We start from the raw sequence: 27,840 nt of genomic DNA on the forward strand, positions 1-27,840 counted from the left end.
TTTTATATCACATAAAAATAGTCGATTTCAAATCTGTTCAATTAATTTGATTTCTTTCTCTCTCTCTTTCAATTTATCATATTCAAATTTGATTCAATTAATTTGATTTCTTTCTCTCTCTCTTTCAATTTATCATATTCAAATTTGATTTAATATTGTGTTTGAATGAAAGAACTTGAATTCATGAATTTCAAATTCATAAACTTTAAATCCATTTCATTGCTTGAATAAATTTACGTTGAGCACACGTAGAAATGATGATAATTATGATAGATTTGAAATACACAAAGACCAAATTCACTCATTCGTTAATTCCATGTGTTAAATCATTGAAATTGCTAAAAGATATAGAAATACTTCCAAATTAGTTGTCCTATAATAACAAAGCATTTTGTTTAAAAAAAAATAAAATTGGATACGTCTTACGTAATGGTTTATATTTTGTATTATGGTATTGAAAAGTCAATTTCTCTTTTGTAAATGCAGCTGTTTATTATTATATAATAAAGGAGTAGCCGTTGAGGTTTCAGAACCTATAGCACCGACCGTGAAATTGACATTGTAATTAATACAAATCCTTCGATATATTTTAACCGGCAGGAGAGAATCTTCCTTCAATTCAGAAGAAAGAACAGTCTCACATGGCAAATAGGCAATGGCGTTGGTAAGCCATAAATGAATGATTTGACATTAATTTTTATTCGACATGGGAAAAAATCAGAAGTGCGCCAAAATAAAAGAAAAGGTGACAGATGAACAGTTGATGCTTGTACTCAATCTCATTGAACTCCAAAAATGAAGAGGCAATCACATTCACAAGGGGCCATTAGGAATGTAAAACTTTGTTCTAAAGAGGTGGTACTTATCATCATGAGCCAGTATAGTGCTGCGGTTCTTCAATATCAACAATGTTTCTGCTATGATCCTGTACATTCGAACGACAAATCTCCTCGATTTTACCACAAACCTCGGTCATCCAAGGGCGTTTATCCGGGTATGGAGCAGTGCAATCAACTGCAAGCTGCAAGAGCTGAACCATATCATCTTCAACGTTTTGATATCGAAGTAGTTCGATATCGAACACTTCGGACGCCCACTCTTCTCTAACAATGGACTGAACCCATCTCGGGAGATCGACCCCTTCCTCGTTTGTTAATGAATGAGTCGGAGCCTTGCCCGTTAGCAGCTCGAGCAGTAAAACTCCGAAACTATAGACATCTGCCTTTTGTGAGACTTTCCGAGGATCGGTTACCTCTGGTGCACGATAGCCAGCAACACGGTTAGGGGTGATGGTAGGTCCTGCAAGCTGAGCGAGGCAAAAATCGGAGACACGGGATTCGTATGAAGTGGTAAGAAGGATGTTTGATGATTTGATGTTTCCATGGGAGAGTGTGGGGCTTTGTGAGTGAAGGTACGAAATTCCTCGTGCTGCACCGAGGACGATGGCCGCCCTTGTCTCCCAGTTTAAGGGAGTCCTGCTGACTCCCTTGTTTCCTGCAACATAGATCGAATTAAAACTCATCAAATCCAATAAATTTACCTTTCACATGCTAAAATTGGAACCCCATTTGAGTAAAGAATCACAGAGTTTTCAAAAGAACAAGAATTTGGCAGCACGCCAAGATTCTGTGCATAGCAAGACTAGCTAGTAGTGACTTAAACAAGTTTAGCAAGACCATAGGCAAGAAAAGCATCCGAAATGGAATTCTTCATCATTGACTTTGAGCTAAAGTAAGACAAACGATGTTAACTAGTTACTGCAAACATAGAAAAAGGATAAAAACGAACAGGCAAAAGGCATTGTCACTGTCTCATTCTGCTTATGCATCGCAACCTTTATCCTAAACTATTCCAATTTGCAGCCTTAGAAGTAACTCAAAATGACATCTAAACCAACAAGATGCAAATTATGGGCCACAAACACTAAAATAACACTCATTCCAGGCACTAAGGAATGAGATTAATAATCTCAACAAGATCCAGAAGAATTCTCACCATGTAACAAAGCAGACAAGCTCCCCATTGGCAAATAATCATACACTAACAGCTTCTCCTCCTTATTATAGTAATAAGCTCTTAAAGGCACTAAATTTTCATAATCCAATCTTCCAACTTCCTCCATCTTTTCCCTAAACTCCCTCTCTCCCATATTAGCATCCCTCAGCCGCTTCACCACCACCGCCAGCCCCGTTTCAAGTACCGCTTTGTATGCGGTTCCGAATGTTCCCTTCCCCAAAACCTCAGCCGACGCCCTCAGAAGATCCTCCAAGTCGAAGTGCCACCCCGTTTTCCCCAGGAATACTAGCCCTTTCTTGCCATCCACAACCACCTTGCCTTTCTCCTTCGCCCCCAATGCCGCCGCAAAACTACCACCCGCGGCCCCATTTTTAACTTCGCTCCCCATTTTCTCCGGTGGGACTTCGAGATCTCTCACATTAGCCACGTCTTCATCTTTTGATTTTTTTCTCTTTCCAGCGCACGCTCTGCACAAGTAGAATAACAGCAATAACATCAGCAACAACCCGATTACCGAACCGATTACAATCCCAGCAATCGCCCCTGCAGAGAGATTTTTCTTGGATTTTCCACCATCACAAGAGTCGAGCGGAGAGCCACAGAGCGAATTTCCAAGAAAAGAACTCCTGGGCTTCCCCGAAAGGTGTTCTGGAATCTCTCCAGTAAGATTATTATTAGAAACATCGAACTGAGCTGGAGGAAAATCCAGATCAGGAACTTGACCAGAAAAGTGATTGTCCTGCAAGTAGAGCGTCCCCAAACGGGTCAATTTATTGAATGACGGCGAAATTTGGCCAGAGAAATTGTTATCCGCCAAATTTACACGCACAAGAGACGTCAAGGAGAACAAAGAATCCGGGATTTCGCCATCGAAAGAATTGTGCTGCAAATAGAGATTACGGAGTGAAGTCAGTGAAGAGAACAACTCCGGCGGCAGATTCCCCGACATCGAATTGTAACGGAGACTGAGTGTATTTAGATTGGTCAAAATGGAGATCGTATTGGGTGGAATCCCGCCGGAGAGCCCCATTCCCGGAAAGTGGAGCTCAACGACGGTGGAATTCGACGGCGCATTGCACACGACGCCAGCCCACGAGCAGGGAGTGTGCCTAGTTAGATCCCAGAGGAGGACTCGTCCTCCGACCGCAGAACGAAAGGCGACGAGCGCCGCCCGTTCTCCGGCAATGTCCGCGGCGGTGAATGGCAGCAGAATGGCGGCGGAGAGAATGAGAGAGGCGCAGATTTCGAAATCGAAGTGCCTCATCGATGATCCCGCAGTTTGGTCGAACTTAGAAGAGGTAGATTTGTGTGATTTTTGTTGAGGTTTGGAGATGTTTAACAAGGAGTGGGTTTCATGTCTGAAATTCTGATTAGTTGTCTGAGTCAGTATAAACAGTGAACTGTTTGTTACTGGATTGCCCATTTAATGTCAAATTCCTCCAACAAGAACCACCATGAACCCGCGGAGTCATTTTCTTCTTCCGAATATGTTTGGAGTTTGGTATTTGATTTCAAGGACAGCAGTTCACAAAAACTACCGGTTAGAGTATTTTTTATCCGACTTGATTAATAAAATAATTTTGCCAATATGATGTGTTAATTGTGTAAGATGTATTTATAATATGATATTTATATTTTATACAATAAAATCAGATTACCAATTTCATATTTCGTCGAAGAATATTATCCTTTTATTTCTTCAAGTATTGATGGACAAGTTTGCAGGAATTTACGTTTTATAAAAAGGTTATGATTTTTAGTCAACGATATAAACATGATTCTTTACTACGCATTTAATTAAGAAGTGAATTTATGGGTATTTTGCTCAAAAAAGGGAATAATACCGTTTTTACTTGGCTTTTGTTTGGGGTATTCACCCAAATGATGAATTTGGAAAACAATTTAGAAAATATAGTTTGCATTGGAATATGGAACCAAATGACGAAGAAAAATGAAACTTATCCCTAATTAACAAAATAAGTAAATTTTTAAAATTCGCAATCGATGGCTCACACTGTTTTAAACTACAACAATATCCTAAAAAAAAGTAAATCTAAAAAAACGAAGATCATTTATACGAGGTTTACCCAATGAGCACACGAGGAATACACAACGGCCAGGAGTACCGTCCAAAAAAAAGCTTTTATTTGAGCAAAACAACAGTGTATGTGTATATTCTTGACCACAAACACAGAACAAGCCAAGGGATGCCAAAGTTTGTGACATGGTAGATATACCACTTATTAGATATACAACAGTAAATTATAGTAAGAAAACGTGACTAGAATGTCACGTGCAGACGACCAAGAAGTCCACAAGTGACAAGGTTACCATCAGTGAAGCAAGGATCGATTGGTTCGGGTTCTAGCCATGTCGCCCCTGACAGAACAACATTAAGCTTCCCTGCAGGATGTGCAGTACCTCAGTCATCTCTTGCCCTGATGAAAACATTTGAAAAAAATGATATTATCCATATTTCCAATGAGTTGTGCAACTAAATGGAAACGATGAAACGGAGAAAAAGGTGCAGCACATAAAATTATCATATGGGATGATCATGCATATATACTTATAGTAGCTATTTAACGATGTAGGGGTGTGAACAGCTGCCTTTAGAACACCAGCAGCTGATAAAATTTGTTGTCCATGGCCTATTGATGCCACCGGTTTCCCTGATTCCATAAATTCCTTCCCCAATTTAAGCACACTTTCATCCAATGCCAAGTATTCTGGAGCTCGGCCCCCGTGGATCACCAATCCATCATATATAGCTAGAAGCATACGCATCCACGTGGCATTCGAGAGCTTGAAGAAATTGAAAAGGAACCATCACCTCTTAGTCTTCCATGTAATCCTGCATGGTAACTGCAAAAGAACTATAAGTACTGATGAATGATGCAAAGTTTCGGAAGTTGCAACGCCAATAAGAACTGAAGTACTAAATCATAAAAGGTTAAGTAAATTAATACGTATGTGGAAGCAAAAATTGCATTATCAAAACTTCTTCAGTCAGAAAAAAAATGTAATATGTATGAATAGTTTAGTTACCAATCATACTTGAGAACTGGCTGCTGCTGAACAAAAAAAGTATCGTGATCAGAAGTTGATGTGCGGAAAATTCAGGGCCGATCCTAACAATATTTGGGCTTGAGTCTAACTTTTAAAAAGAGGCATCTGAATCATAATGTGTGTTCATATTTTTTTTTAGTTCGATAGCAATTTTTCAAATTAAACCAATACGTTAAAGACAATATAAAAAATTAAATGAATTAAAATATCAAACATGTCCAAAAGGATCACTAAAAAACAACCCGTCTAACAGTTTTAGAGCTAAAAATACTAATCAAGTATGTACAATCAAGTTGTTCGGTAATTTCTTTCTCAATCGATAACATAGCCAATCCATTCAATCTTTCTTGTGACATGGTTGATCGGAGAAAAGTTTTGATGAGCTTTAACTTTGAGAAACTTCGCTCTGCATTTGCTACTGTGACCGGGACAGTCAACAAGGTTTTATAAGCAATATGAGCATTTGTTAAACACCCATCCATTTTCTTCAAGTAATTCACTACATCAATGGCCGATTTTGCTTCTCTTGGTAATGAGCACCTCAAGAATGTCAACTCCGAAAATAGATCATCCCCATTAATATCAGAACAACCCTTATGAGTCAAAGAACTTTCAAGATTCTTGCAAGACCTCAACAAGGTTTCATCGTCTGCACGTTTTAAGCAACTGATTAGGGGAGAAAACATTATAATACAAATTATTACTGTACATAACATTAATACACTTACAAGGGTGAGCAACTGATGCTGGAGTCGAAGATGGAGAAGACGAAGGATAGATATCACTTTGGCCGTTGTTTCTGTCTTTCTCGCCAAGTTTGGGATAAGCAATTTGACAATATTTTATTTGATATTTTATTATTCTTTATATTTTAATATTTATAAATTAAAAAAGCAGTATATATAATAAATTTTTTTTAAAATTTTTGGGCCCCAAAACAAATTGGGCCTGAGTCATCCGACTCTCACGACTCCAAAGAAGCACGGCCCTGGGAAAATTACATATGTTTCTATTAAGATTCACTGCGATAGGCAAAGATTATGATTTCAGAGCCAATGGAATCCCCATATGTTAAAATATGTTGGCCTTGGGTGGCATTTGCTGTCTATGATCTGATCAACATGCATATATTGATATATATGCCTTGGTACTTATTCTTGACATATATTCTCAGAAATTCGTTATACACATGAGGAGACAAGTTGAAACGTCTTTCACGAGATTGAGCTTTTGACAGAAGTTGGTTTTTATACTAGCTATGAGCTCAAAATAAAATTAAGGGCATTGAATCATTACCCCACAGAGAAATAAAATGCGCCTTCCGGTGTTAGAGAAATCTCAATTACCGAACCATCTTCAGAATTCTCTCTAGATTCTCTTACAACAAGTGATAAGATAGTGTTTATCATCTTCCATGTATGTAGGACCATTTGTTACAGAAATAGTCATATAAATATTTCACCATGTAAACTATTTCATATATACAAAAGAACACCTTCTGCTGCATATCTTTTGTCCGGGACCAGATATTTTGATTCCTATTTCCTTGATAAAAAGCTGAATGAACTCGCAATGCCCCAGATCATAAGTATCTTTAGTTATGAGGCTCCCCTCACTGGTGCGGAAGGCCATTGTGTCTGGTTCTACTATACCAAATGAGCACCCACAGCATTAAGTGCATGTTTCACAGCAGGATATGCAGTACACTTTCGGCCTTCAACAATACCAATGGTAGCCAATATCGATTGTTCATGGCAGATGGAGGCAATTGGCTTTTGAAGCTCCTCAAAATTCTTGAATTGAAGTTTACCTATTTATCCCATTAAATCAAAAGATTTATCATTCAATAAAAAATCGCTCGACGAAACCAAATATAATCAGTCATATGTACGACTGAAATCAATGATGAGGCGGCCATTTGAGTAGCTGGCGTCCGGTTGGGTGGTGGAAGAATGTTACTCCCTAGGGAGGCCGGGAAACATGGGAGGCTAGAAACATTTGATCCGCCGAGCCGGAGCTGATTTCTGGTGTCCGCTAGCGATTCTCCGAAACTGGTTATGGATCCAAAGCATTGAAAATGCCGGTCAAATCATCATGAAGAGCAATACTATGGTAGTTGTATCGAATTTTCATGTCTAGCTCCTCATTTTGTGAACAAATATTTATACATAAATTGTCCTTCCATTTACAATTACTTTTATATCAATTTCTTTATTATATTACGTACCATGAGGCATATCCAGACGCAAATTTTCCATAAATATTTATTTATGGAAATTGAAATCTTATATTAGATTTAATTATCTGATCCGACTCAAATTCAAAATTAACTCACTAATATTTGACATAATTATCACTTACTTAAATGTTGGAATATTTTTTTATTCGTTGATTACATTATACAGTTCTGTCTCAGTCAATTAATTTACTTATTTCTTTGAAAAAAATCAAATGACTAACATTTGTAAAAAAATTATTTGAAACCGATTTGATATGCAAGTAAATATATAGAAGGTACACGCTATGATCAATTTCTCTAAATTATTTATTTATTTGTGAAATTAATTAAAGGTTTATTTTGCATTAGTCATGGAAACATATTTAAACTCCTGCGGTTTGGACCTATACATCTTATGTAGTAATTTTTAAAGAACACACCAAACAAAATATTCGACCATCTTAATTACTATCATGAATATCAAATAAATAATTGAAAAGAAAAAATTATATTTGTAATTTGCATTTTTAGTAATTTTAATGATAAAATTACATTTTCAGTCATGTAACTTACATGTTTTTTTTTTCATTTTTGATCATGTTACGATGAATTTTTTTTTTAAGTCATGTGAGTTTTATATATATATTTTTATTTTGGTCCTTTAACTTTTATTTTTTTTTTTTTTGTCTTTTTAATCGGAAGTCACGATGAACTCGGATAAAAAAAAAACTAAAATGGAAAAAAAGAAAAAAAGTTATAAGACTAAAAATGAAATTTATAATAAAAAGACCAAAAATTTAAAAGAAATACAAGCTATAAAAAAATATATAAATTCATTTTTAACATGACCAAATTAAAAGAATACAAATTACAAGACTAAAAATATAATTTTCTAAAATTCAAAATACAAATTACTACACACAACACGCAAATGCAAACTTTATTTCAGATGCTTTTTTCACATGCATTTATTATGCCCCAATCATTTTATTACTTATTAAATCAGCTTCACAAAATTACCATTTTCAGAATGAAGTTATCTTCTTATATAAAAAAAAATTTAAAAATTAAAAGCAGATTGAAAACCCCTTAGACTTATATATGGTCGGGTTTCACGACCCAAGTGATACTCATAATATTGAGTATGTCTCTTGTGAGACAGTCTCACGAATCTTTATCTATGAGACAGGTCAATCCTACCGATATTCACAATAAAAAGTAGAATGAATCTTATGTGAGACCGTCTCACGGATACTAATCTGTGAGACGAGTCAACTCTACCAATATTCATAATAAAAAGTAATACTCTAATTAGTATAAAAAATTATATTTTTTCATGGATAACCTAAATAAGAGATCTGTCTCACAAATTCGATCCGTGAGACCGTCTCACATAAATTTTTGTCCATAATATTTGGATGAAATTGTATATTATGATAACGTGATATAATATATAAATCGTGTCTATCATTTCGATTATAAGTAAAAACAATAAAAGAATTCCCATTATTTCTATTCATTAGAAAAGGAAAAGAAAAGAAATCCCCCTCTTTCTTCAATGTTCATCAGAAATCTCCATGGATTTAAGCATATAAGTATTTTAAAAAAATCATTCGTGTAACTTTCCATATTACACTAATACTTACTCATTATAAATTTTCCAAGAAAATGAGTTTTATGATTGCTCCAATAAAATTTATAGCACATAATTATATATTGGTATATTTGACTTTTAATCTTCATTTTTCCAAAAATAAATATTATTTATAATTGAAATTAGGGGAATTATATTTTTAATATGTTATGTTTTTTTTTTTTATAATCTATATTATTGAATTTCATTTTTTTTCGACGTGTTTGACGTGATGTTGATATAACGTCAATGTGAAGTTGACGAGACTTAACACAAATACAATTTTTCCCTTCAAATTATTTCACCTTAGTATGAAATGAACGTAAAACGGGACGAAGCTAAGGATCCCTATTTTCAAAGGCCAATTCCTGCTTAAATAAATACACTACCATGGAAGTAGCCATTTCAATTCATTAGCACTCCCATAATTACACAACGTTGCCTCTAATCGATCTGTCTTCTTCTCACAGACAATCAAAGCTCGTATTCATGGAGAAAACTACAGCACGCCAAATTCTTCAACTCTTCAAAATTTCCCTCCATGTCGTCTTCCACTTCTTCTTCTTCATCTTCCCTGCACATTCGTCTCCCGACATGTTCCTCTACGGTGGCTGCTCACAGATAAAATATGCACCCAACTCCCCCTACCAGTCAAATGTCAATTCACTCCTCACATCCCTCGTGAATTCAGCCACTTACTCTTCCTACAATAAGTACACAATAATGGGCTCAAGCTCACCAGACATAGTTTACGGGCTATACCAATGCCGGGCTGATTTAGCCATGCCGGACTGCGCCACCTGTGTGGCTCAAGCCGCGACAAAGCTCGGCCCGCTATGCCCCCAGACATGCGGCGGTGCCATACAGCTGGAAGGCTGCTTCGTGAAATACGACAACGCTTCGTTCATCGGGGTGGAGGACAAGACCGTGGCGATGAAGAAATGCGGGCCGTCCGATGGTTACAGCGCAGATGAGATGAGCCACCGCGATGCCATGCTGGCGAGTTTGAATGGGGCCGGAGGCGCGTACAGGGTCGGAGGTTCCGAGGACGTCGAAGGGGTGGCGCAATGTGTGGGAGACTTGAGCACGGGGCAGTGCCAGGATTGCGTCTCTGAGGCGATACGGCGGCTGAAGTCCGAGTGCGGTGGCGCTGTGTTTGGGGATATGTTCTTGGCCAAGTGTTATGCGAGGTATTCCACCCGTGGTGCTCAAATATACGCAAACCAGCATCACGGTAAGAAAAATTTTGCTTATCAACTTTTTCTACAAAATTGCATTAACAATGTATCAATTAATTATATTCAATTACAGAGTCATCTGATCACAGCGAGTCGGAGAAGACATTTGCAATCATCATTGGATTATTGGCCGGAGTCGCCTTGCTCATCATCTTTCTCACCTTTCTTAGAAGGTTGTCCGGTGGAAAAGGTGAAACTTCATTTCATTTTTTTTAAAAAAATATCAAGATTTGTGTAGCTATCGATCATTTTATGGGTTCGATTGTAAATTTTATTGTATATAATGTTTGGTTACATTTTCTGTTTTTGCAGGTAAATAAGATCAAAAAAAAATAAGGGATTTGTGGGATTGGCCATGCCATGTTCACTCTGAATATTCGACGTAGACTTGCTTTATGGCGAAGCCCTTTTTGCCTTTTTTCATAGTGGACATCAACTTGGCTTAATCTTTTTTTTCAAATATCACTTTTGATATCTGTCTTTATTATATTATTAGTAGCATTATTAGGTTTCTTTTATCATCAAGTTTAAAAGAGAAGGGAAATGGAAGGTATTAAGATTCCAACTCTTTCTCCACTTGTAAAAGTTGTGTTGTTATTGTGAAGAACGAATGCGTTTTCTCCCCTTTTTCTACTTTATGTTTCTTGATTATTGTAACCTTGTTGAACATCGCCAAATTTCGTATGCAACCTTTTATTTTTATTATCGAAATACTTTTATATTGATTTTTTTATATAAAAAAAACATGGGATCGGAATCAATTTCCTATTTGATTAATCGACCAATTTATGCATGCTTTATTGAGTTTAATAAATTCATGAGGCACTAATGTTTTCCGTGAAGTGACCCAAAAAAAAAAAAAGAAATCATATTTCAAACTGTACACATTAATACTTAAGTAGGAAGAATTCATGACAAAGAAAAAAGAAATTAAAGAAGAAAGATTCAGAAAAAGGCTTGAATCCTTAAAGTAACAATTAATGCCAACTTTTCTTGCATCACTTTTGCCCGGCCCATCACTCGGATATATAATAATTTTATTATTTAAAAAACTTTCTTGAAAATGATCTTTATTATAAAGATACACGTGGATATTTGTAAAATTAATTTTGGAATCAAAACTCAACTATTAATGTTAGTGTATGAAAATGCTTGTAATTGTACTAAAATAATTGCTAGTACTTCGTGGCAAAACATTAAACAAAGTTGTGCAAAGATAAAGTAACTTATAAAAGTGCCTTAAAAGGAGGGGAATTAGATTAGTGTTTTTTGTACAATGGTAAAGAGAATTTAAAAAGCTCCATCTTTGTATTCTTGCATAGAATTGGCCTAGTGTAACTATCTCATGTTCTTTTATCTTTTAATTTATGTAAGAATTCGACTCATTTACATCCATATATAAACTCAGAGGCTATCAAATCATTTAACTTCCAGAACTTAGAACAACATATATATATGATTTTTAAAACGATCGTCATATATTAATGAAAAATATAGTTTAAATTTTCTTTTAAGTAAAAAAAAATTGGCAGATCACTTATAACTCATCTGATATCAAAATCTCAAATTTGAGACCTAACAAACTTTAGAAAGTGAAAAAAAATTATTGTAATTGTTAGAATACTTCAAATCTTGATCATTTTTGGGTCTTAAATCATATAGGCTACAAAAAAATTGATTCATTATTTATCTATATGGGCTCCAATTTTTACGGGCTATATATATGTATTTTTTGGGCTTTAATACATATTAGAATAATGGATTCAACATTTATGTATTGAACTAAAAAATCATTAATCTATTTGGGCTTTCATATATTTGGTATTAATTGAATAAGCTCAATAAGATTTTAAATGGGTTAAGAGAATATTCAAAGTTTGGCTATTGTATAATGTGTTTTATGATAAATAAAAATTAGATTGTTTAATTATCCTAATACAACTATATATATCAATTGTTTGGTATTTCAACTTTAATATTGTCTGAACAATAGATTAAATGTCAATCTTTATTTTTATAATATAAAATGAAATTAATACAAATTAAAATTGATACAAGGTCATCGATTGATGATCTTGAAAACTCCTCATGTTGTCTGAGGAATTTGAAAAAATTTCTTATAAATTAAGATTATCAATAGAAGATCAGAATAAAAAATACACAACACCAAGTGATATAGTTACTCCAGCAATAAAAGATCCAAATCCATCCAAGTATATACCCTTGATGCCGGTCTCTGTTTTGGCAAGTATAAAAGCCTGGAAGCTGTCACCTACCGGATGTTATCGCGTGGCAACCACCTAGGAAAATCAATCTTAAGGCAGACGGACGTTGTCTTTAATTTACCTAATCCGTTCATTTTCGAGCAGCACATATAATATCATCAATTAAATAAGTTTTTCATTCGCTTATAATTACAATTTTATAAAAAAAAAAAAAAAAAAATCTGCCCCGCAAAATGCAATCAGTTGTCTCTCATTTCAAATTTTTTTATCCACCTTTTCACACAATAATATGGTGATTTTGTACTAAACTTAATAAAATATATTCAAAGATTTAGTTATTTTTAGAACATGAAAAGTTACTTATCGATCATAATTAACACGAAAAAAATTTGTGAAACGATTTCATGAGACAAATATATTATTTGGGTCAGTCATGAAAATGTATTGCTTGTTATGTCAAAATTATTATTTATTATATGTGCATGATAACTAGTTTCGAAGATAAAAGATATGTGAGACTGTCCTGCTACATGATTAATTGTTTATAATAAACATGCAACCAACTTGTAAACCCCATAACTAAAAATAAAATAAAAAAAATTGGATCCAAGTGTTTTGACCTCTATATAAGGCTAAAGGATTTGTCGAGGAAAATTAAAATAAATTTGAATTCTATACATATATACTTGTGTTTTTTGAACTTAGGTATTGAGAGAAATGGTGGTTAAAGTATATGGTCCGGCCAATGCAGCTTGCCCACAGAGGGTTTTAGCCTGTCTTTTCGAGTTGGGACTCCAGTTCGAGCTCGTACCGATTGATCTCGAATCCGGAGAGCAGAAAAAACCTGAGTTTCGTCTCAGACAGGTTACTTTTTCAACTATACACTTGCCTATTAACGAATAGATTTGAAGAAATGTTCCATGAGTTTCAAAATTCATATCTAGATCATAAAATATAATTACTTTATAGACATATTTAAATGTTAATTAAACCAGAGAAAAAGGTTTAAAGATGCCGGAAAGATCTTTATATATATCCTGAATAATGTTTGATTTTTATTTTAATTTTTGTGTGCATATATCTCGAGTAATATCACTTGCTTTTCGACAGCCCTTTGGACAAGTTCCTGCTATAGAGGATGGTGATCTCAAGCTTTTCGGTAATCAACACATTGGCGCCATATTCTTCACAGACACACACACATATATATGTATATTGTTTGGAAAATTTAAGATTGAATTTTCCCATACATGTTTGATTGGAGCTGGGCAGAATCCAGGGCCATAATCAGGTACTACGCAGCAAAACATGAAGGCATTGGTCTTGTGGGAAGCACTCTAGAAGAGAGAGCTATAGTGGAGCAATGGATGGAGGTGGAAAGCCACAACTACAACCCATTAATTTACGCCATGGTCCTCGAGCTCATCGTGTCCCCTCGAATGGGTCGGTTGGCGGACACGGAATTGCTCCGTGACCGCGAGGGCAAGCTGGGGGAAGTGCTGGACGTGTACGAGGAGAGGCTGTCGAAAACCAAGTACCTCGCCGGGGACAGGTTCACGTTGGCCGATCTAACTCACTTGCCTAGTACGAGGTTTTTGATGAATGAAGGTTTCGAGCATCTGATCAAAGATAGGAAAAATGTGTACAATTGGTGGGTCGACATTTCCGGTCGTCCGGCTTGGAAGAAAGTCATGCTGCTTCAAAATTAAAACCAAATAAATGTGTCAAATAATATCTTGTTTGGTATTTCATAATGAATTTCGTTTGTCAATTATATTAATAATTTATAAAATTTTTTAAAAAAAAAGCCTAAAGAGATCAGAGCCAAGAACTCGGTTACATGTTGAAAATTATTTAATTTTTTGATTGATCCTAACACGAATGTGACGAGTAAATAACAGTAAACCAACAACTGAGTATCCTTGTTCTTCTTCAAATTACAATACAAACACGATATGAAAATGACTGATTATTCTCAAAGGCATATCATTTTTATTCCCAAAACAAGCAAAAGCCAAAAAAAAAACTGGAAACAACAATCAACCAGAAATTGGCCATCGACCATGGCTAGCCAGACCCTATTCTAGCCATTGAAACAAGTCTCGAAATTATTTCATTCAATTCCATGCCCTTTTCTAAGCATCCCCACGAACTCACAAACTTGTTCAGGGTTTGGAAGAATTTTAGCAACACTTTCCCTTTTCTTACATTTCTTGATCCAAGATCCAATCTTGGGACACTCTTCTTCAATCTTGAATCCACCACATGTCTCGTAGGCATCGAACCATGCAACGAGCCCGATGAGCACGATGTCTACAAACCCGAATTCATCTCCACCAAAGTAGTCCTTTCCCCCCATTGCCCCCTCTAGCTTCTTCAAAACGTCAATGAACTCTTTCTTAGCACCCTCCAATTCTTCGCCCTTACTCTTCCATATTGAGCTTCCAGCATCAAACACCTATGGATATAAATAAATAAATAGATGTTAATTCTATACTAAATTTCAATATTTAAAAACGGAAGTATACATACATACATTTACCTATATATGGTCGTTTTGTATAATATTTTTTCTATAAATGTGTGTGTAAAATTGAATTATAAAAGAATGTACATATGACATGATAGTTTTGATTGAAAGCTAAAGACTCATGTTCCTCTTTGGATGTTGGGATCGTAGCTAATACACTGATCACGTGTATGTATCGAGTAATAATAGTAAAAGGACCTTTTTGTCGATGAAATCAGCCCAGAATCGAGCCCGGGATCGTCCATAGGCACAAGCCGGGAGCAGCCGCGGGGAAGCCCATGTCTCATCGATGTAGTACACGATGTTGGATGATTCGACAATGGGTTTACCATTGTGCAGAAGAACAGGAACTTTCTCATAAATGGGGTTTGATTTCAGCAATAAATCACTCTTCCCTCCAAATATATCCTCCTCTCGAGCTACGTAGCTCAATCCTTTCTCCTCCAGAGCAACTTTAACTCTCAAAGAGAAGGGGCTAACCCAGAAATCCAAGAGAACAAGATTATCTTTTGACATCTTAATTAAAGTTTGTATAGTTTAATTTGATTTTCTGTACGTTTTTTCTTGTATCAATATTGTTTGTTTATATATGGGAGTGTAATGTGTACACATACTTGAAAATCCAATGCAGGCTTTGTTTATGCAAGCTTTGTAGTAACCGATGCTGGGTTTCAATCTGTTGTCTTTTTTGTCTGGTTTGCTTGCACTAAGTAGATGCCTATGCGTCATGAATTACCTTTACAATGCAGAAAAAAGATAAACAAATGCAATTTCGTAACACTGACAGAGTCATTCAAGGGAAGTTTAACCTATGTACCGACGCTTATATATTAGAAAATGCTTCATTGCAAAGAACAAAAACTCGGTTAAATACAAAAATGCAACTGGTTCATGGTATTATATGCCAAATACCACCCCATCTTCTGTCAATTATATGCTAAAAAGATACAATTCAACAACAACAAGACGAACCCAAGTGAAACAAAGAAAAATAACCCGCAATTTGAGAATCTAATCAAGCATATTCTTCCCCAACTCCAATTTAATTATTGATTTTAACTGAACTTCGCGTCAGTGCAGAGCATTGCTAATGCAACTAATTCTCGCATACATTCTCCACAAACACATTTTCAGAAAACATATCTTTGGAACTATCAGAAATGGAACCAAACATTCACAGCCAAAGCATTCTTATTATAGAATTCTGACATTATTTCTATGGAATACTACCACTTGAATGGCGGCGGGTAAAGAAACCATCAAATGAATGACTCGAACTCATATTTCACAGTAAACTATTCTGTACACGGTATACACTATGAAATGTTACCTTTCCTGAGATACCGGATAAACAACATAGAAATTTTAAAACCAATAATTCATATGTTGATTGGCTCCTTGATTTTGACATATACACATATATGAAGGTAATGCTCAGGGTTTATCAAATTGTCTGCTATCCAGGAAAATGGAATTTCCAGTTTTGGCTCGATTCCCTGAATTCGGACAAGCTTGATCTCAGCATTGTCTGATAGGGACCCTGCATGTTCATTAGATACTTTTGTAGTATCTTCAGGACTTCTTGAGCTACTTGCCTCTTCTGATTCTCGTTCTTCTCCAACCTCTTCCACACAGGGATTGTCATCAATGGAGGATTCCTCTGCAAAGAACTCGGGTAACAGAGCTTTTACCGCATCATACAAGGTGAAGCAATTTCCTGCAATATGAGCATGTATAAATGTATTTTATGCGGGGCCCACTAGATCATGTAATAATTTTTCTGAATGAACAATGCTGGAAGGGAGAAGTACCACTGAAGCTCAGTTATTTTAAACTACAGGTAAATGATATCTATATTCGGTGTAATTTGACCGTCTTGCTAACCTCCCCCACCCCCAACCCCACCAGCTGAACCTTCTAAATGACAATATGTACACGAACATAAATGATAGGAATTGGGATTTTGGCACGAGAATAATATCAATGAAGGAATTTTTAAAATTTTATGGTAGAATGATATTAGTGGTTCTCCTATTGAGAGGTCCGGAGAGTATGGATAAACATCAGAAGGTTGATATGATTTACCCTAAGTATTAAACTTGATGTTCACTAAGTTTCTTCTATTTGAAACCTCTGAAATTTAGCAACCCAAAATTTATTTTGCCGTAACTTTTTATTTTTGGACAACACTGATCAAGGGGCAAGAGCTAGCAGACTAGCAATTGACTCAAGTTCCATTAAGTGTGCACAATAAAACTTTTGTTAGATCAACGATTGATGTAATTAATTATATAACAAATGGCATCAATGTCATCCTCACCATAAATCTCCACAGGACGATTTATGTAAGAAATTTTGTCCCAGCTATCAACAATAGGAGAATCTTCTAAATCATCAATATCTGCAACAATAATCCGAAGGTACAACCGAACCGGAATTCTGCCTGATGAGAGAAACCAAACTTAAACAGATGATTAATTACAAAATGTTAGCTAATAAAGAGATGTTGAGAGATCCAAAAACAAAGATAAAGGCACGCAACATTCTCCCTACTTGAAAACAGTGTTGAAACAAACTTTCTGGTGCAAAAATCACTCCAAGGGTCTAAGGCAACTAAAACTAAGATTTGCATTGGAACCATTGCCCGCACTTTTAAATGCTGAACAAGTAATCTTTTTATTTGCAAAACCAAAATTTGGTAAAAAAAACATCCATCAAGGTTAAGTGAACAAAAAGAGCAGGAAGAACTCAAATTTTTTTTAAAACACAGATTTATCAAATGAATAGCTAACTTTATAAGCCAGAATGATAACTACTGAACGTCTAACCTGTCCTGGTTGGTGCGGTAGCATTAGAGTCATTAATGCCTTGGAGAGCTTTTGAACTGGAAGAATTCAATTTCAAAGAAAAGTCATCTCCAGCTACGTTATCAAGTTTAAGTTTGGACGAAACACCACGATAAACTTCCATCTGGCCTGGTGAACAACATTTCTCAAAGTTACATTGTTATCCATGGTTTTGTTAAGATTGTGAACTTGAGACTAACTCCACACCAAAAACTAGTTCAAGAGATGAGGATTATCCAAGTTCATAATACAACTCCCAATAATTTATTCCAACCGACATTATTCACACTCCCTCATGCCAGAAATCAACAACTAGGTGTGAAGTTTACAAGACATTTAGCAGATGATCCACAAGGGCTCTAACATATAACGGTGGACTTAAGCTCTGATACAATGTTAATTGTTAAGATCGTGAACTTGTGTCTAACTTCACCTCAAAAGCTAATTCAAGGGTGGAATTGTCTAAATCCTTATATACAATTCTCGATAACTTAATTCAATCGATGTGAAACATCTAACACACCCCATCACACCGAAGAATGATCATCTGGAATGTGAAGTTTACAAGACATTTAGCGGGTAACCCATAAAGACAGTCATACATATAACGGTAAGTCTGAGCTCTGATATCATGATAATATCATGAAATTGTCTAACTCTACCCTAAAAGCTAGCTCAAGGGGGAGATTGTCAAAGTCCATGATCTTAACATGATATCAGAGCTCAACCCCATCGATATGTGTTGGAATGTCTTTATGGATGACCCGCTAAATGTTTTGTGAACTTTACGCTCCATATGTTCATTCATGACGTGAGAAGGTGTGTTAGATGCAGTGTTCTAAAAGGCACCGCCTAGATGGCGTCTAGGCGCTGGGTGGTCGCTCACTGTCCCGAATTTTAGAAAATGTCTAGGGGTCACCTAATGTAATATATATAATTTGGGCGTACATTTGAAAGAATGGGGTCTGCCAATAAGGATGTGCAACTTGAATTGAAGAATGTTAATCGTGGGGAACACGGGCATATATCAGCGGGACGAGTACAGAGGGAATTGAACAGACTGAGTTGCGGAATTAACTATGCCAAAGGACCATCATCGAGGGGCAAAGAGGTTTTCTTATGAAAATTCTAACTTGGAATATTAGGGGAGGAGGGGATTTGAAAAAAAGAGAACTGGTCCGAAGGGTTATACGAAAAGCAAGTCCGGACATTGCGGTAATTCAGGAAACAAAACAAGAAAATATTGATAGATGGTTTGTGGCTAGTTTGTGGAAGAGTAGGTTCGTCGATTGGGTCTTTCTGCCATCGGTAGGACGTGCGGGAGGTATACTAATGATGTGGGATCCAAGGGTCGTGGTGGTTAATGACAATTTGATAGGGGATTTCTCGGTTTCTATTAGGATTTCGGTAAATGGATCACTCGGTTGGTGGTTCTCGGCGATCTACGGACCAGTGAGACCAAGCGAGAGGGAGAGATTTTGGGATGAATTGGCAGGTTTGAGCGTTATTTGTGAGGATAATTGGTGCTTGGGTGGTGACTTCAATGTGGTAAGGAACACTGCAGAAAAAATGAACAGCTCCTCTCATACCACAAGTATGATTTGTTTTGACAGATTGATAGGCGAGTTAGGATTGCATGAACCTCCACTTTTGAACGCTAAATACACTTGGTCAAACTTCAGAGCTTCACCGATTTGTTGTAGGCTTGATAGGTTTCTATTCACCAATGGCTGGAAGGATCTATTCACGCAATTCAGGCAGACAGTGCTTCCGAGGTGTACTTCAGATCACTGTCCAGTAATCTTGGACACAAAAAAGTCGAAATGGGGACCATCTCCTTTCAGATTCGAGAATGTTTGGTTGTCACACCCCAATTTCAAAGAACAAATGAAAATTTGGTGGCAAAATGGGGACTCTCATGGGTGGGAAGGATACAAATTCATGAATAAGCTGAAAAATCTTAAATATGAGTTGTCAAAATGGAACAAAGAGGTGTTCGGTTATGTGGATGCCAGTATTGGAGAGTTGAATGCTAGGATACAATTTTTGGATGAGAAGGAAGGCAGTGGTAGTTGGTCCGAAAACTTTCAGCTGGAAAGAAGAAATCTAAGATGTGAATTGGAAAAAGTAACCTTTAAAAAATTTCAGATGGATAGTCAAAAAGCTAAACTGAAATGGTTGAGGGAGGGCGACCAAAATTCAAAGTTTTTCCACTCCTTGTTAACTAACAGAAGGAATAAGTCAATCATAGATAAGGTGGAGATGGATGATGGATCCGTAATCGTGGATGAGAATCAGATTGAGGAGCATATTATTAAATACTTCACTAATCTGTACCGACGGTCAGAGGGGGTGGGGGGAGTTTTGGATGATTTGGATTGGAGCCCTGTTGCAAGGTCTGATGCAATGGATTTGGAGATCCCTTTCTCGGAAATTGAAATAAAAAAGGCAATTTTCGAAAGTGATGGGAACAAAGCCCCGGGTCCGGACGGATTCACATTAGCATTCTTTCAAAAGAATTGGGATGTACTGAAGGGGGATATGTTGAAAGTTTTTGATGAATTTTTTAGGGGAGGAGTGGTAAATGGCATCACGAATGAAACTTACATTTGTCTCATACCAAAGAAACAAGATGCGATTAAGGTCAATGATTTTCGGCCTATAAGTTTGATAACAAGTTTGTACAAGATTTTAGCCAAAGTTTTGACTAACAGATTAAAGAAAGTTTTGCGGAGCACCATCGCCGACAATCAATGTGCATTTATAAAAGGGCGACAAATCTTGGATTGTTCTCTGGTCGCCAATGAGGTGGTGGAGGAATACCGCAAAAGAAAAATGAAGGGTTGGGTTTTGAAGGTCGATTTAGAAAAAGCGTATGATAACGTCGATTGGCAATTTCTGGATTTCGTGTTACAGAAAAAGGGATTTGGTGAAAGATGGAGGAAGTGGATTCGAGGGTGTGTGTCAAATGTTTCGTATTCAATTTTTGTTAATGGTAGCCCGAGGGGAAAGTTCAAGGGAGAAAGAGGCATTCGCCAAGGGGATCCGCTTTCACCTTTTCTGTTCAATCTGGTTGTGGATGTATTGGGGAGGATGGTAGACAGAGCTAAGGAATCGGACGAGGTCAGAGGTCTAGTGGTGGGAAAAGGAAAGTTTGAAATATCACATATACAATTTTCGGATGACACGTTATTTTTGGTTCAAACAAAGGCACATGTGATTGCACTCGTGGAAATAATCAAATCCTTTGGGAACAAGTCCGGGCTCAAGATAAACTTTCAAAAAAGCGTCATTTTAGGGATCAATTACGACAAGGAGGATGTGGTTGTATTGGCACAGGCTATTGGATGCAAAAACGATGATTGACCAATCAAGTATCTAGGGTTGCCTCTGGGAGGTAAGCCTTCTTTGTTCGATTTTTGGGAACCGGTCTTAACCAAGATGTCGAAAAAGCTATCAAGCTGGAAAAAATCATATTTGTCCAAAGGGGGCCGATTTACACTGATAAAATCAGTTATCTGCGCTATGCCTTCATATTACATGTCTTTGTTCAAGGTTCCTATCAAGGTGGCAAAAATTATGGAAAAGATGATGAGAGATTTTCTTTGGGACGGATTGGACGGGGAAAAACATTGTCACCTAGTGGGCTGGAAACAGGTTTGCAAGCCGAGGGACCGAGGTGGTTTGGGTTTGGGGAATATTGCCTTGAGGAATAGAGCTTTGCTAGGAAAATGGTGGTGGAGACAAACAAAAGAGAAGGACACTTTGTGGATAAAAGTGATAAAAAGCATCTATGGACTTCAGGATAATGGATAGGATTTGGGTTTGGCTACGAATGTTACTTACAGATGCCCTTGGAAATTCATTTCTTGTACCTTCCCGGCAATTCATCTTAGGTGGGATTCGGTTTTGCGAGGGGGGAACTTCATTAGGTTTTGGGAGGATGTGTGGGGGGGAGCGGGTTTTTCACTCAAAGATCGTTTTCCTTGTCTGTATAGAATCTCTTCTGTGTCAAACAAACCTATTCTTAATTTTTTAGAGGTGATTAATGATCAGGGTAGACAAACTTATAGGTGGGATGTGAGATTTAGGAGAAATCTTTCTGATTTAGAGTTGGGAGAATTCGTTAGCCTTGTGGGTGTGCTAGATACGGTCAGGGTTCAGTTAGGTGTCGAGGATTACAGGGTACGGCTGGGGGAGTCTTCGGGATTGTTTTCGGTAAAATCTTTCTACAATTCTTTCTTCCCAATTCAAAACTTTGCTATTTTTCCTTGTAAAGATCATATTTGGAAAGTTCCTGTCCCATTAAAGATTCAGATTTTCTCTTGGACTGTGGCGTTGGAAAAATTACCTACGGCGGACTCGGTGCAAAGAAGATGGCCAACGTGTGCTTTGCGTCCACAGTGGTGCACGTTATGTCAAGGAAATGAAGAGACTCAGGATCATTTACTACTACACTGCTCGTACTCACGTAGTTTATGGACTTTGGTCATGGCAGAGCTACGATTCCAATGGGTGTTTCCTCAGAGGGCAAGAGATTTGTTTACCATCGATCCAGGTTTACCTTCGGGGAGCAGAGCTAACATTTTATGGTACATTTTGATTCATGTCTTGTTTTGGAGCATATGGCTAGAGAGGAATAACAGAATTTTCAACGACACACCGGCCGAAGCAAGTGCGGTATGGGAGCTCATTAAGTTCAGAGTGGCGACTACAATCTCAAGGGTTAAAGGATTTAATCACTTATCGATTAATGAAATTGTTAGGGATTGGAAGTTTGTAATGATTTGAATGTCCGGAAATCTTTATAGTGCTCCTATAAATGCGGATCACTCATCCGCAATATTGTACTCAAACTTCTTTAATATAATTTAAATAATCTTGTTTCTGATCAAAAAAAAAAAAAATTTTTTATTGTATAAAGATGAAGAATATGTAATTAATTTTGAGTTTAAATCCGATAAATGAATTATTGGATAAATACAGAGATAAACAAGAAAAATTAGAAGTTTAGGTAAAAAAACCATCTAAGGACATAGGTGGTAGGCGGTGGGTGGTGGCCTGCTTACCGCTTTTTAGAAGACTTGTTAGATTTCTCACATTGATTGTATTAAGTTATTGAGACTTGTATATATGGACCTAGACAATATTCCCTCTTGAGCTAACTTTTGAGGTGGAGATAGACTAAAGTCCATGATAACATGTTTGAAAACTATGGGCAAACATAAAAATATCAGAAAACTCATTGATCAAATCTCATGTGTCGTAAAATGCATCACGGTGTGCACACACTGTCAATGCATAAACCAGGAAAGATAGACCAGTAACAGCAAATTCAAGAACACAGTCACACACACGTCGAAATCATTTTTATCACAGTTACATAATCCTTTTATTTCTTTAACCATCTAGTAATTCCAATTACAATCCACAAAAAATATGAAGCAAATAAAATTTTCTGATAACATTCAAATATATATCTGGGTTGTTGAAAGAGTTGCACTATCCCACAGAAAATGAATGACACAACTTACATTGACAAGCACACCACCTTGCATTTCGAATTAATCCATGGAAACATGAAAAATAAGGTAGCAAAATAATCTCAAAAAGGAATGTGAGACCCAAGCCAATATGAGATCTCCTATTTCACCTACGGCAAGCATAAATCTGCCATATTTTCATCTGTATCCTATGATTCCTGCAGAATCAAATTGGGTAGTTTAGCGAATATGGTAACTCTCATAGTGGGCTTAGGCCATGGCTAAAGCAGGAGATTCCAAATAGGCTTGGGTGTCACAAGGAACAACCCAAATTGTTGGGATATGAGGGGGGTAGCCCACATTTTCTTAAACCGTTTAAAAAGACACATAACTTGGTTTTGTCAGGAATTTCTACAACCTATGAAAAGTTAAGGCTAAGCATTGCTTTATATTGTGGCAAGACCTCTTAGATTTCCTAATTCTCTCACTTCCTTCCTTATTTAAATCCATTTGTTTTGATTTCTCATTTTGCATATTGTTAATTTTCTCCATTCTTGCTTTTCTTATTTAAACATGTAAAAGTTTTCTTGCTTGATTTTTTTTAAAATAAAAATAGAAACAGAAATTCAATAACACAAGTCAAACACTAATACATCAGAGATTAAGGGGAACAACCCTCCCCACTTGCCCATACCTCAAACCAGTTGTCATAGCTAAGATATGAGTTGCCTGATTCGTTGATCGCGGCGCAAAAACAATTGCTTGATTTACTCTGATTAATTATGCTTTGCTTCTTTTTCAAAATATCTAAATTTAACTAATGAATATTAAGTTTGAATAAGAACAACCCTTGTGCTTGTGCAAATGGCCCTATATTCAGGATCTTGTGAAATATTAACTTTCATCCCTCATTATTTGTAGTCATAGTGCTTGATTTCTTTATAATCATGTCAAATTGCAATTCATAGGACAAAAAAGATTTTTTTATAATCATTTCAAATGGCAATTCATAGAACAAAAAAAGAAAATATACAGCCAAAAGGTAAATAAAAGCCTATCATTTAAAACAAGCATGTAATCTAAGAAAATTTCATACCATTTAATACGGAGAGCCAAAGTTCTGCCTGGTCAGATTGAGACATATTCATAATATTCTTGCAGTTTCCATTGATAATATATGCAGCCTGTGGAGAAGTTTATGCGATTAATAAGACAGGCAGGTACCTGAAGTGTTACAGGTAAGCATTTCATCTCTTACAAATACAAAAAATAAAAAATAAAAAATAAAAAATAAAGTTAGTTTTTGAATTAGTATGATAAAGGATGATAGAAAAGGAGTGATACAAGAAGACAAGACCAAGGTGATAGAGACCAGCATCTTAACCAAAGTACAACATGAAATGCAAGATGCAATCATGTCTTCCAATTGTTTGAGGGTGGATATCTTCCCCTCTATTGTTAAAGGGTGCACGCATCAGAAACTCTAATCTACTTCCCCACCCACACCCACAATCCCAATTTCAGTTTCAAAGTTCTTCTATGAAAGGATTATTTCCCAGTGAAGTGGGTTTCTTATCTTCTGTGAGTGCAAGTGTGCCTTAACAGCAATAAAAGAAAACAAAGCTACTCAAGTTTGAGACCACCAATGGAAGTAGAAATAAAACAGAACAAAAATGGTTTCTCGTACTTCTTTCAGTGAATTAATAAAGCTCCACTTTACGCTCTCTTCACCTTCACAAGGGGTCAATAAATTCCCAGGATACCCTCTAAAATGCACCTGCAGGCAGATACAACAGCACGCTCAGTAAAAGAGGGAAATTCATAAGCTAATAATAAGAGTATCTAGACTTCTTGGACTGGTATGTTGCTTCAAGTGCTCGAGTGATCCACAATTTAATTGTTTAAGATGCAAATATGCAGGACAAGACGCAAACATTGGCACTAATCTGAGGAGTTTCACCTCACTATAATTTAATTTTGTTGGAATATGTTATCAACATGCAACAAGATATCATTTAATTGTTAACGTTACCCAGCCCAGTAACACATAAGCACAACCGTTTCTTTAAATAATACACTTTTAACCAAGCACTTAAGCTATCAGGCCATCCTCATCAAATACCTGAATGGAATGTCGAATTAAAAGAATACCTAGCAAGAAGCTTTTAGCTTAAGGGAATACACCTAGGATGTCCTTTATACATCACATTGTAAAAATTTATTGCACTTGAAGCCTTCAATAGTAAGAGTGACAGTAATTAGTTAAAGTGGCAATAATCCTATAGCTTATTTGCATTGTAAAAATGTTGCCTCATCCTATTAAGATACTTCAAAATTACCCAAGGAGTTAACAAATGCCAGAAGCAAACTTATCAATCCACTATTACATGCTTAAACATTTCGCACCTAGTGTAAACCCATTTGTCTACTCTGTAAAACCCACTTTGCAGTCAGATGAAAAGGAGATGGAATGTAAATTTTGCTTTGAACTGGTATAGCGATGCCGGTGAAAAACCATCCCAACATCTTATAATTTCAGAAACTAGCAACATGTCTCCGCTGAGTTCAACAAAAGTTTTTATTTTGCCAATTCCGTTGACACACTAAAAAATTCCCATAAAGACAAGTGCTTCACAGTTTAGGGAAGAATTCACCATAAGTCAGAATTAACTTCATACAGTTATATTCCAAGGCCTTTCTGGTTCTGCACAAAGAAGATCAAAAAGTACCCCTGTAGGTATATACCTGAAATGGGTAGGAATAATATCAGTTAGAGATAAAGAGAGATGCACTGATTTGAAGGAACAAGACAACATGGCAATTTTTTGTAAAAAAGAAACTACAGCAACATAGAAGCCCCACGAGGACAAAATTAGAATCTCCGTAGCATTAGAATGCACCATAGTCATTAAAACCTTTGCCCCTTGAGGCGTAAACAATGTGCCCAGGCACAAAACAAGAGGCAACCCTTCAGTCAAGCACAAGCTTTGGCGTGCATTAATGGCACAAAGCATGCTTTAGCTGTCCTTAAATGCAACAATAGTGAATTCGAAATAATAGTCCATTTATATTTCATTATACACTAAATACACCTTTTATCATTGTTTTTCATTCAGTTGCCAAGTCCATCTTCATGCTATGAGATGGTACAGTTTTAGCACATTTAAGTTCCATAATTTTACACTATAGCGTGCATCACCTGCTTGTGCCTTGTGCTTTCAACATAGCTACAAAATACACTACGATAAAAAAACGTTATATAAGCCTCCCTAATTAGAAATGTGTAAAAAAGAAGGAAAAACTAAAGGAACTACAAATTCTATAATTGTGTATCAGGAAAAGACGCCGCCTTTGACCTCCACCACCAAGTGGAGAACATCTAGGTAGCGTTACCATGAATTTGTTCTGGCTGGAAAGAGGATCAAATGTTGAAAAAAGAAACACTACTTTAATCCTTCACCCATTTTCATTCCCTTTCTTATAATTCTATCCTTTGTTTCATGAATGGCAGCATTGGATGAAATTCATTTGCACCCATAAATCAAGTGATGAGCATGCTAATACGCACCATTTGAGCGGTAAACCTTTGTAATCAAACCACACAGTGTCAACTCCAGGAGGAAGCGAACTGCTAAAGAATGGCTTGATCTGCGGAACTAACAGAGGCAAGTACCCCAACCGAGAGGCCAATATCTGCAGTGAAAAACCCATAACACAAAAATAATACTAATAAGATGAAGAACAAAAAAGTTCATCAAAATCGAATTTTAAGCGATAGTTAGCAAAAAAAGCAAGCCATAAATACCAAACCCATTTTGGGAAAAACATTAAGGAAACACAACTTCATTCTCCTTGACATTTCGCCAGCCATCAGTTTGCAATCTCATAAAATACTGAAAGTGCCATAACATAGAAAAGAACAAACTACCAAAGCGGGGGACGGAGGTGGAAGAGTGGTGACTTCGGAATCGTGGAGATGAATCTGAAGTGGAATCGCGCCTGCCCACACATATTGTTGCGCTTCATTTCCCGCCGCCTTATAATCGTCCATTGTCATCAGTTGTAGATCAACGATATTCGACCGCAGTTCAATAAAGCTTCCGCCTTGACTTATTACTCACACCGGCGTTTCCGTAAGGGAAATAAATTATTTAAATTTTTTTGTCGAAATCATTTTCTAAATATATATATAGATAATGGGATATTGTAAATTAAATAAAAAATTATATTCATGAAACATACCAAAGCAATTTATCCATGAGCTTGGGAAATTATTGCTCCTGTTTTTCTTGTTCAAGTAATTATTTCTCACATGTCGAGTTAAATAAATGAATGTAAAGAGATCGACATGTTTTATTTTAGGTCCTTGGCCGCGAACTATTCTGCGACCAGCAAGTTTTCCAAAAACGAATTGAATGAAAACTTACTCTGCCATTATTAAGGGGTACGAAGCTTTGAGAAATTTGATCTCATTGGATCGGGTGAACAGAAAAAACAATATATGAATTTATTTATTTTTTATTGATGCATGATATTTAGTATAAGAGATGTATAATTTTTTTTATATCAAATTATATTATAT

General features: G+C 36.4%; 5 protein-coding genes and 1 pseudogene across 5 annotated transcripts; 2 read left to right on the forward strand and 4 right to left on the reverse strand.

Moving 5' to 3' along the window:
* Positions 1-677: 677 nt before the first annotated feature.
* On the reverse strand, positions 678-3,532 carry LOC140822683 (probable inactive receptor kinase At1g48480). Its single transcript, XM_073183514.1, has 2 exons — positions 1,996-3,532; positions 678-1,494 (listed from the first exon to the last, which is right to left on the reverse strand). The coding sequence occupies exons 1-2, from the start codon at positions 3,437-3,439 to the stop codon at positions 869-871; spliced, it is 2,070 nt and encodes a 689-aa protein (XP_073039615.1). The 5' UTR covers positions 3,440-3,532; the 3' UTR covers positions 678-868.
* Positions 3,533-4,297: 765 nt separating this feature from the next.
* LOC140822686 (protein DJ-1 homolog D-like) lies at positions 4,298-7,322 on the reverse strand (annotated as a pseudogene).
* Positions 7,323-9,275: 1,953 nt separating this feature from the next.
* LOC140822679 (plasmodesmata-located protein 7-like) lies at positions 9,276-10,793 on the forward strand. Its single transcript, XM_073183509.1, has 3 exons — positions 9,276-10,170; positions 10,248-10,364; positions 10,487-10,793. The coding sequence occupies exons 1-3, from the start codon at positions 9,426-9,428 to the stop codon at positions 10,492-10,494; spliced, it is 870 nt and encodes a 289-aa protein (XP_073039610.1). The 5' UTR covers positions 9,276-9,425; the 3' UTR covers positions 10,495-10,793.
* Positions 10,794-13,039: 2,246 nt separating this feature from the next.
* Positions 13,040-14,165, forward strand: LOC140822680 (glutathione S-transferase F12-like). Its single transcript, XM_073183510.1, has 3 exons — positions 13,040-13,263; positions 13,510-13,558; positions 13,672-14,165. Exons 1-3 carry the CDS (start codon positions 13,117-13,119, stop codon positions 14,106-14,108), a joined length of 633 nt encoding a protein of 210 aa, XP_073039611.1. The 5' UTR covers positions 13,040-13,116; the 3' UTR covers positions 14,109-14,165.
* A 261-nt stretch (positions 14,166-14,426) lies between these two features.
* Positions 14,427-15,454, reverse strand: LOC140822684 (probable glutathione S-transferase parC). The gene is made up of 2 exons (XM_073183515.1): positions 15,128-15,454; positions 14,427-14,857 (listed from the first exon to the last, which is right to left on the reverse strand). Exons 1-2 carry the CDS (start codon positions 15,443-15,445, stop codon positions 14,513-14,515), a joined length of 663 nt encoding a protein of 220 aa, XP_073039616.1. The 5' UTR covers positions 15,446-15,454; the 3' UTR covers positions 14,427-14,512.
* Positions 15,455-16,106: 652 nt separating this feature from the next.
* LOC140822677 (autophagy protein 5-like) lies at positions 16,107-27,393 on the reverse strand. Its single transcript, XM_073183508.1, has 8 exons — positions 27,187-27,393; positions 26,827-26,951; positions 25,937-26,003; positions 24,946-25,035; positions 24,355-24,442; positions 17,758-17,904; positions 17,250-17,372; positions 16,107-16,646 (listed from the first exon to the last, which is right to left on the reverse strand). Exons 1-8 carry the CDS (start codon positions 27,313-27,315, stop codon positions 16,309-16,311), a joined length of 1,107 nt encoding a protein of 368 aa, XP_073039609.1. The 5' UTR covers positions 27,316-27,393; the 3' UTR covers positions 16,107-16,308.
* Positions 27,394-27,840: the final 447 nt, after the last annotated feature.

Source organism: Primulina eburnea, unplaced genomic scaffold, assembly GCF_022965805.1.
Source record: "Primulina eburnea isolate SZY01 unplaced genomic scaffold, ASM2296580v1 ctg994_ERROPOS2195505+, whole genome shotgun sequence".
Taxonomy (NCBI): Eukaryota; Viridiplantae; Streptophyta; class Magnoliopsida; order Lamiales; family Gesneriaceae; genus Primulina; species Primulina eburnea.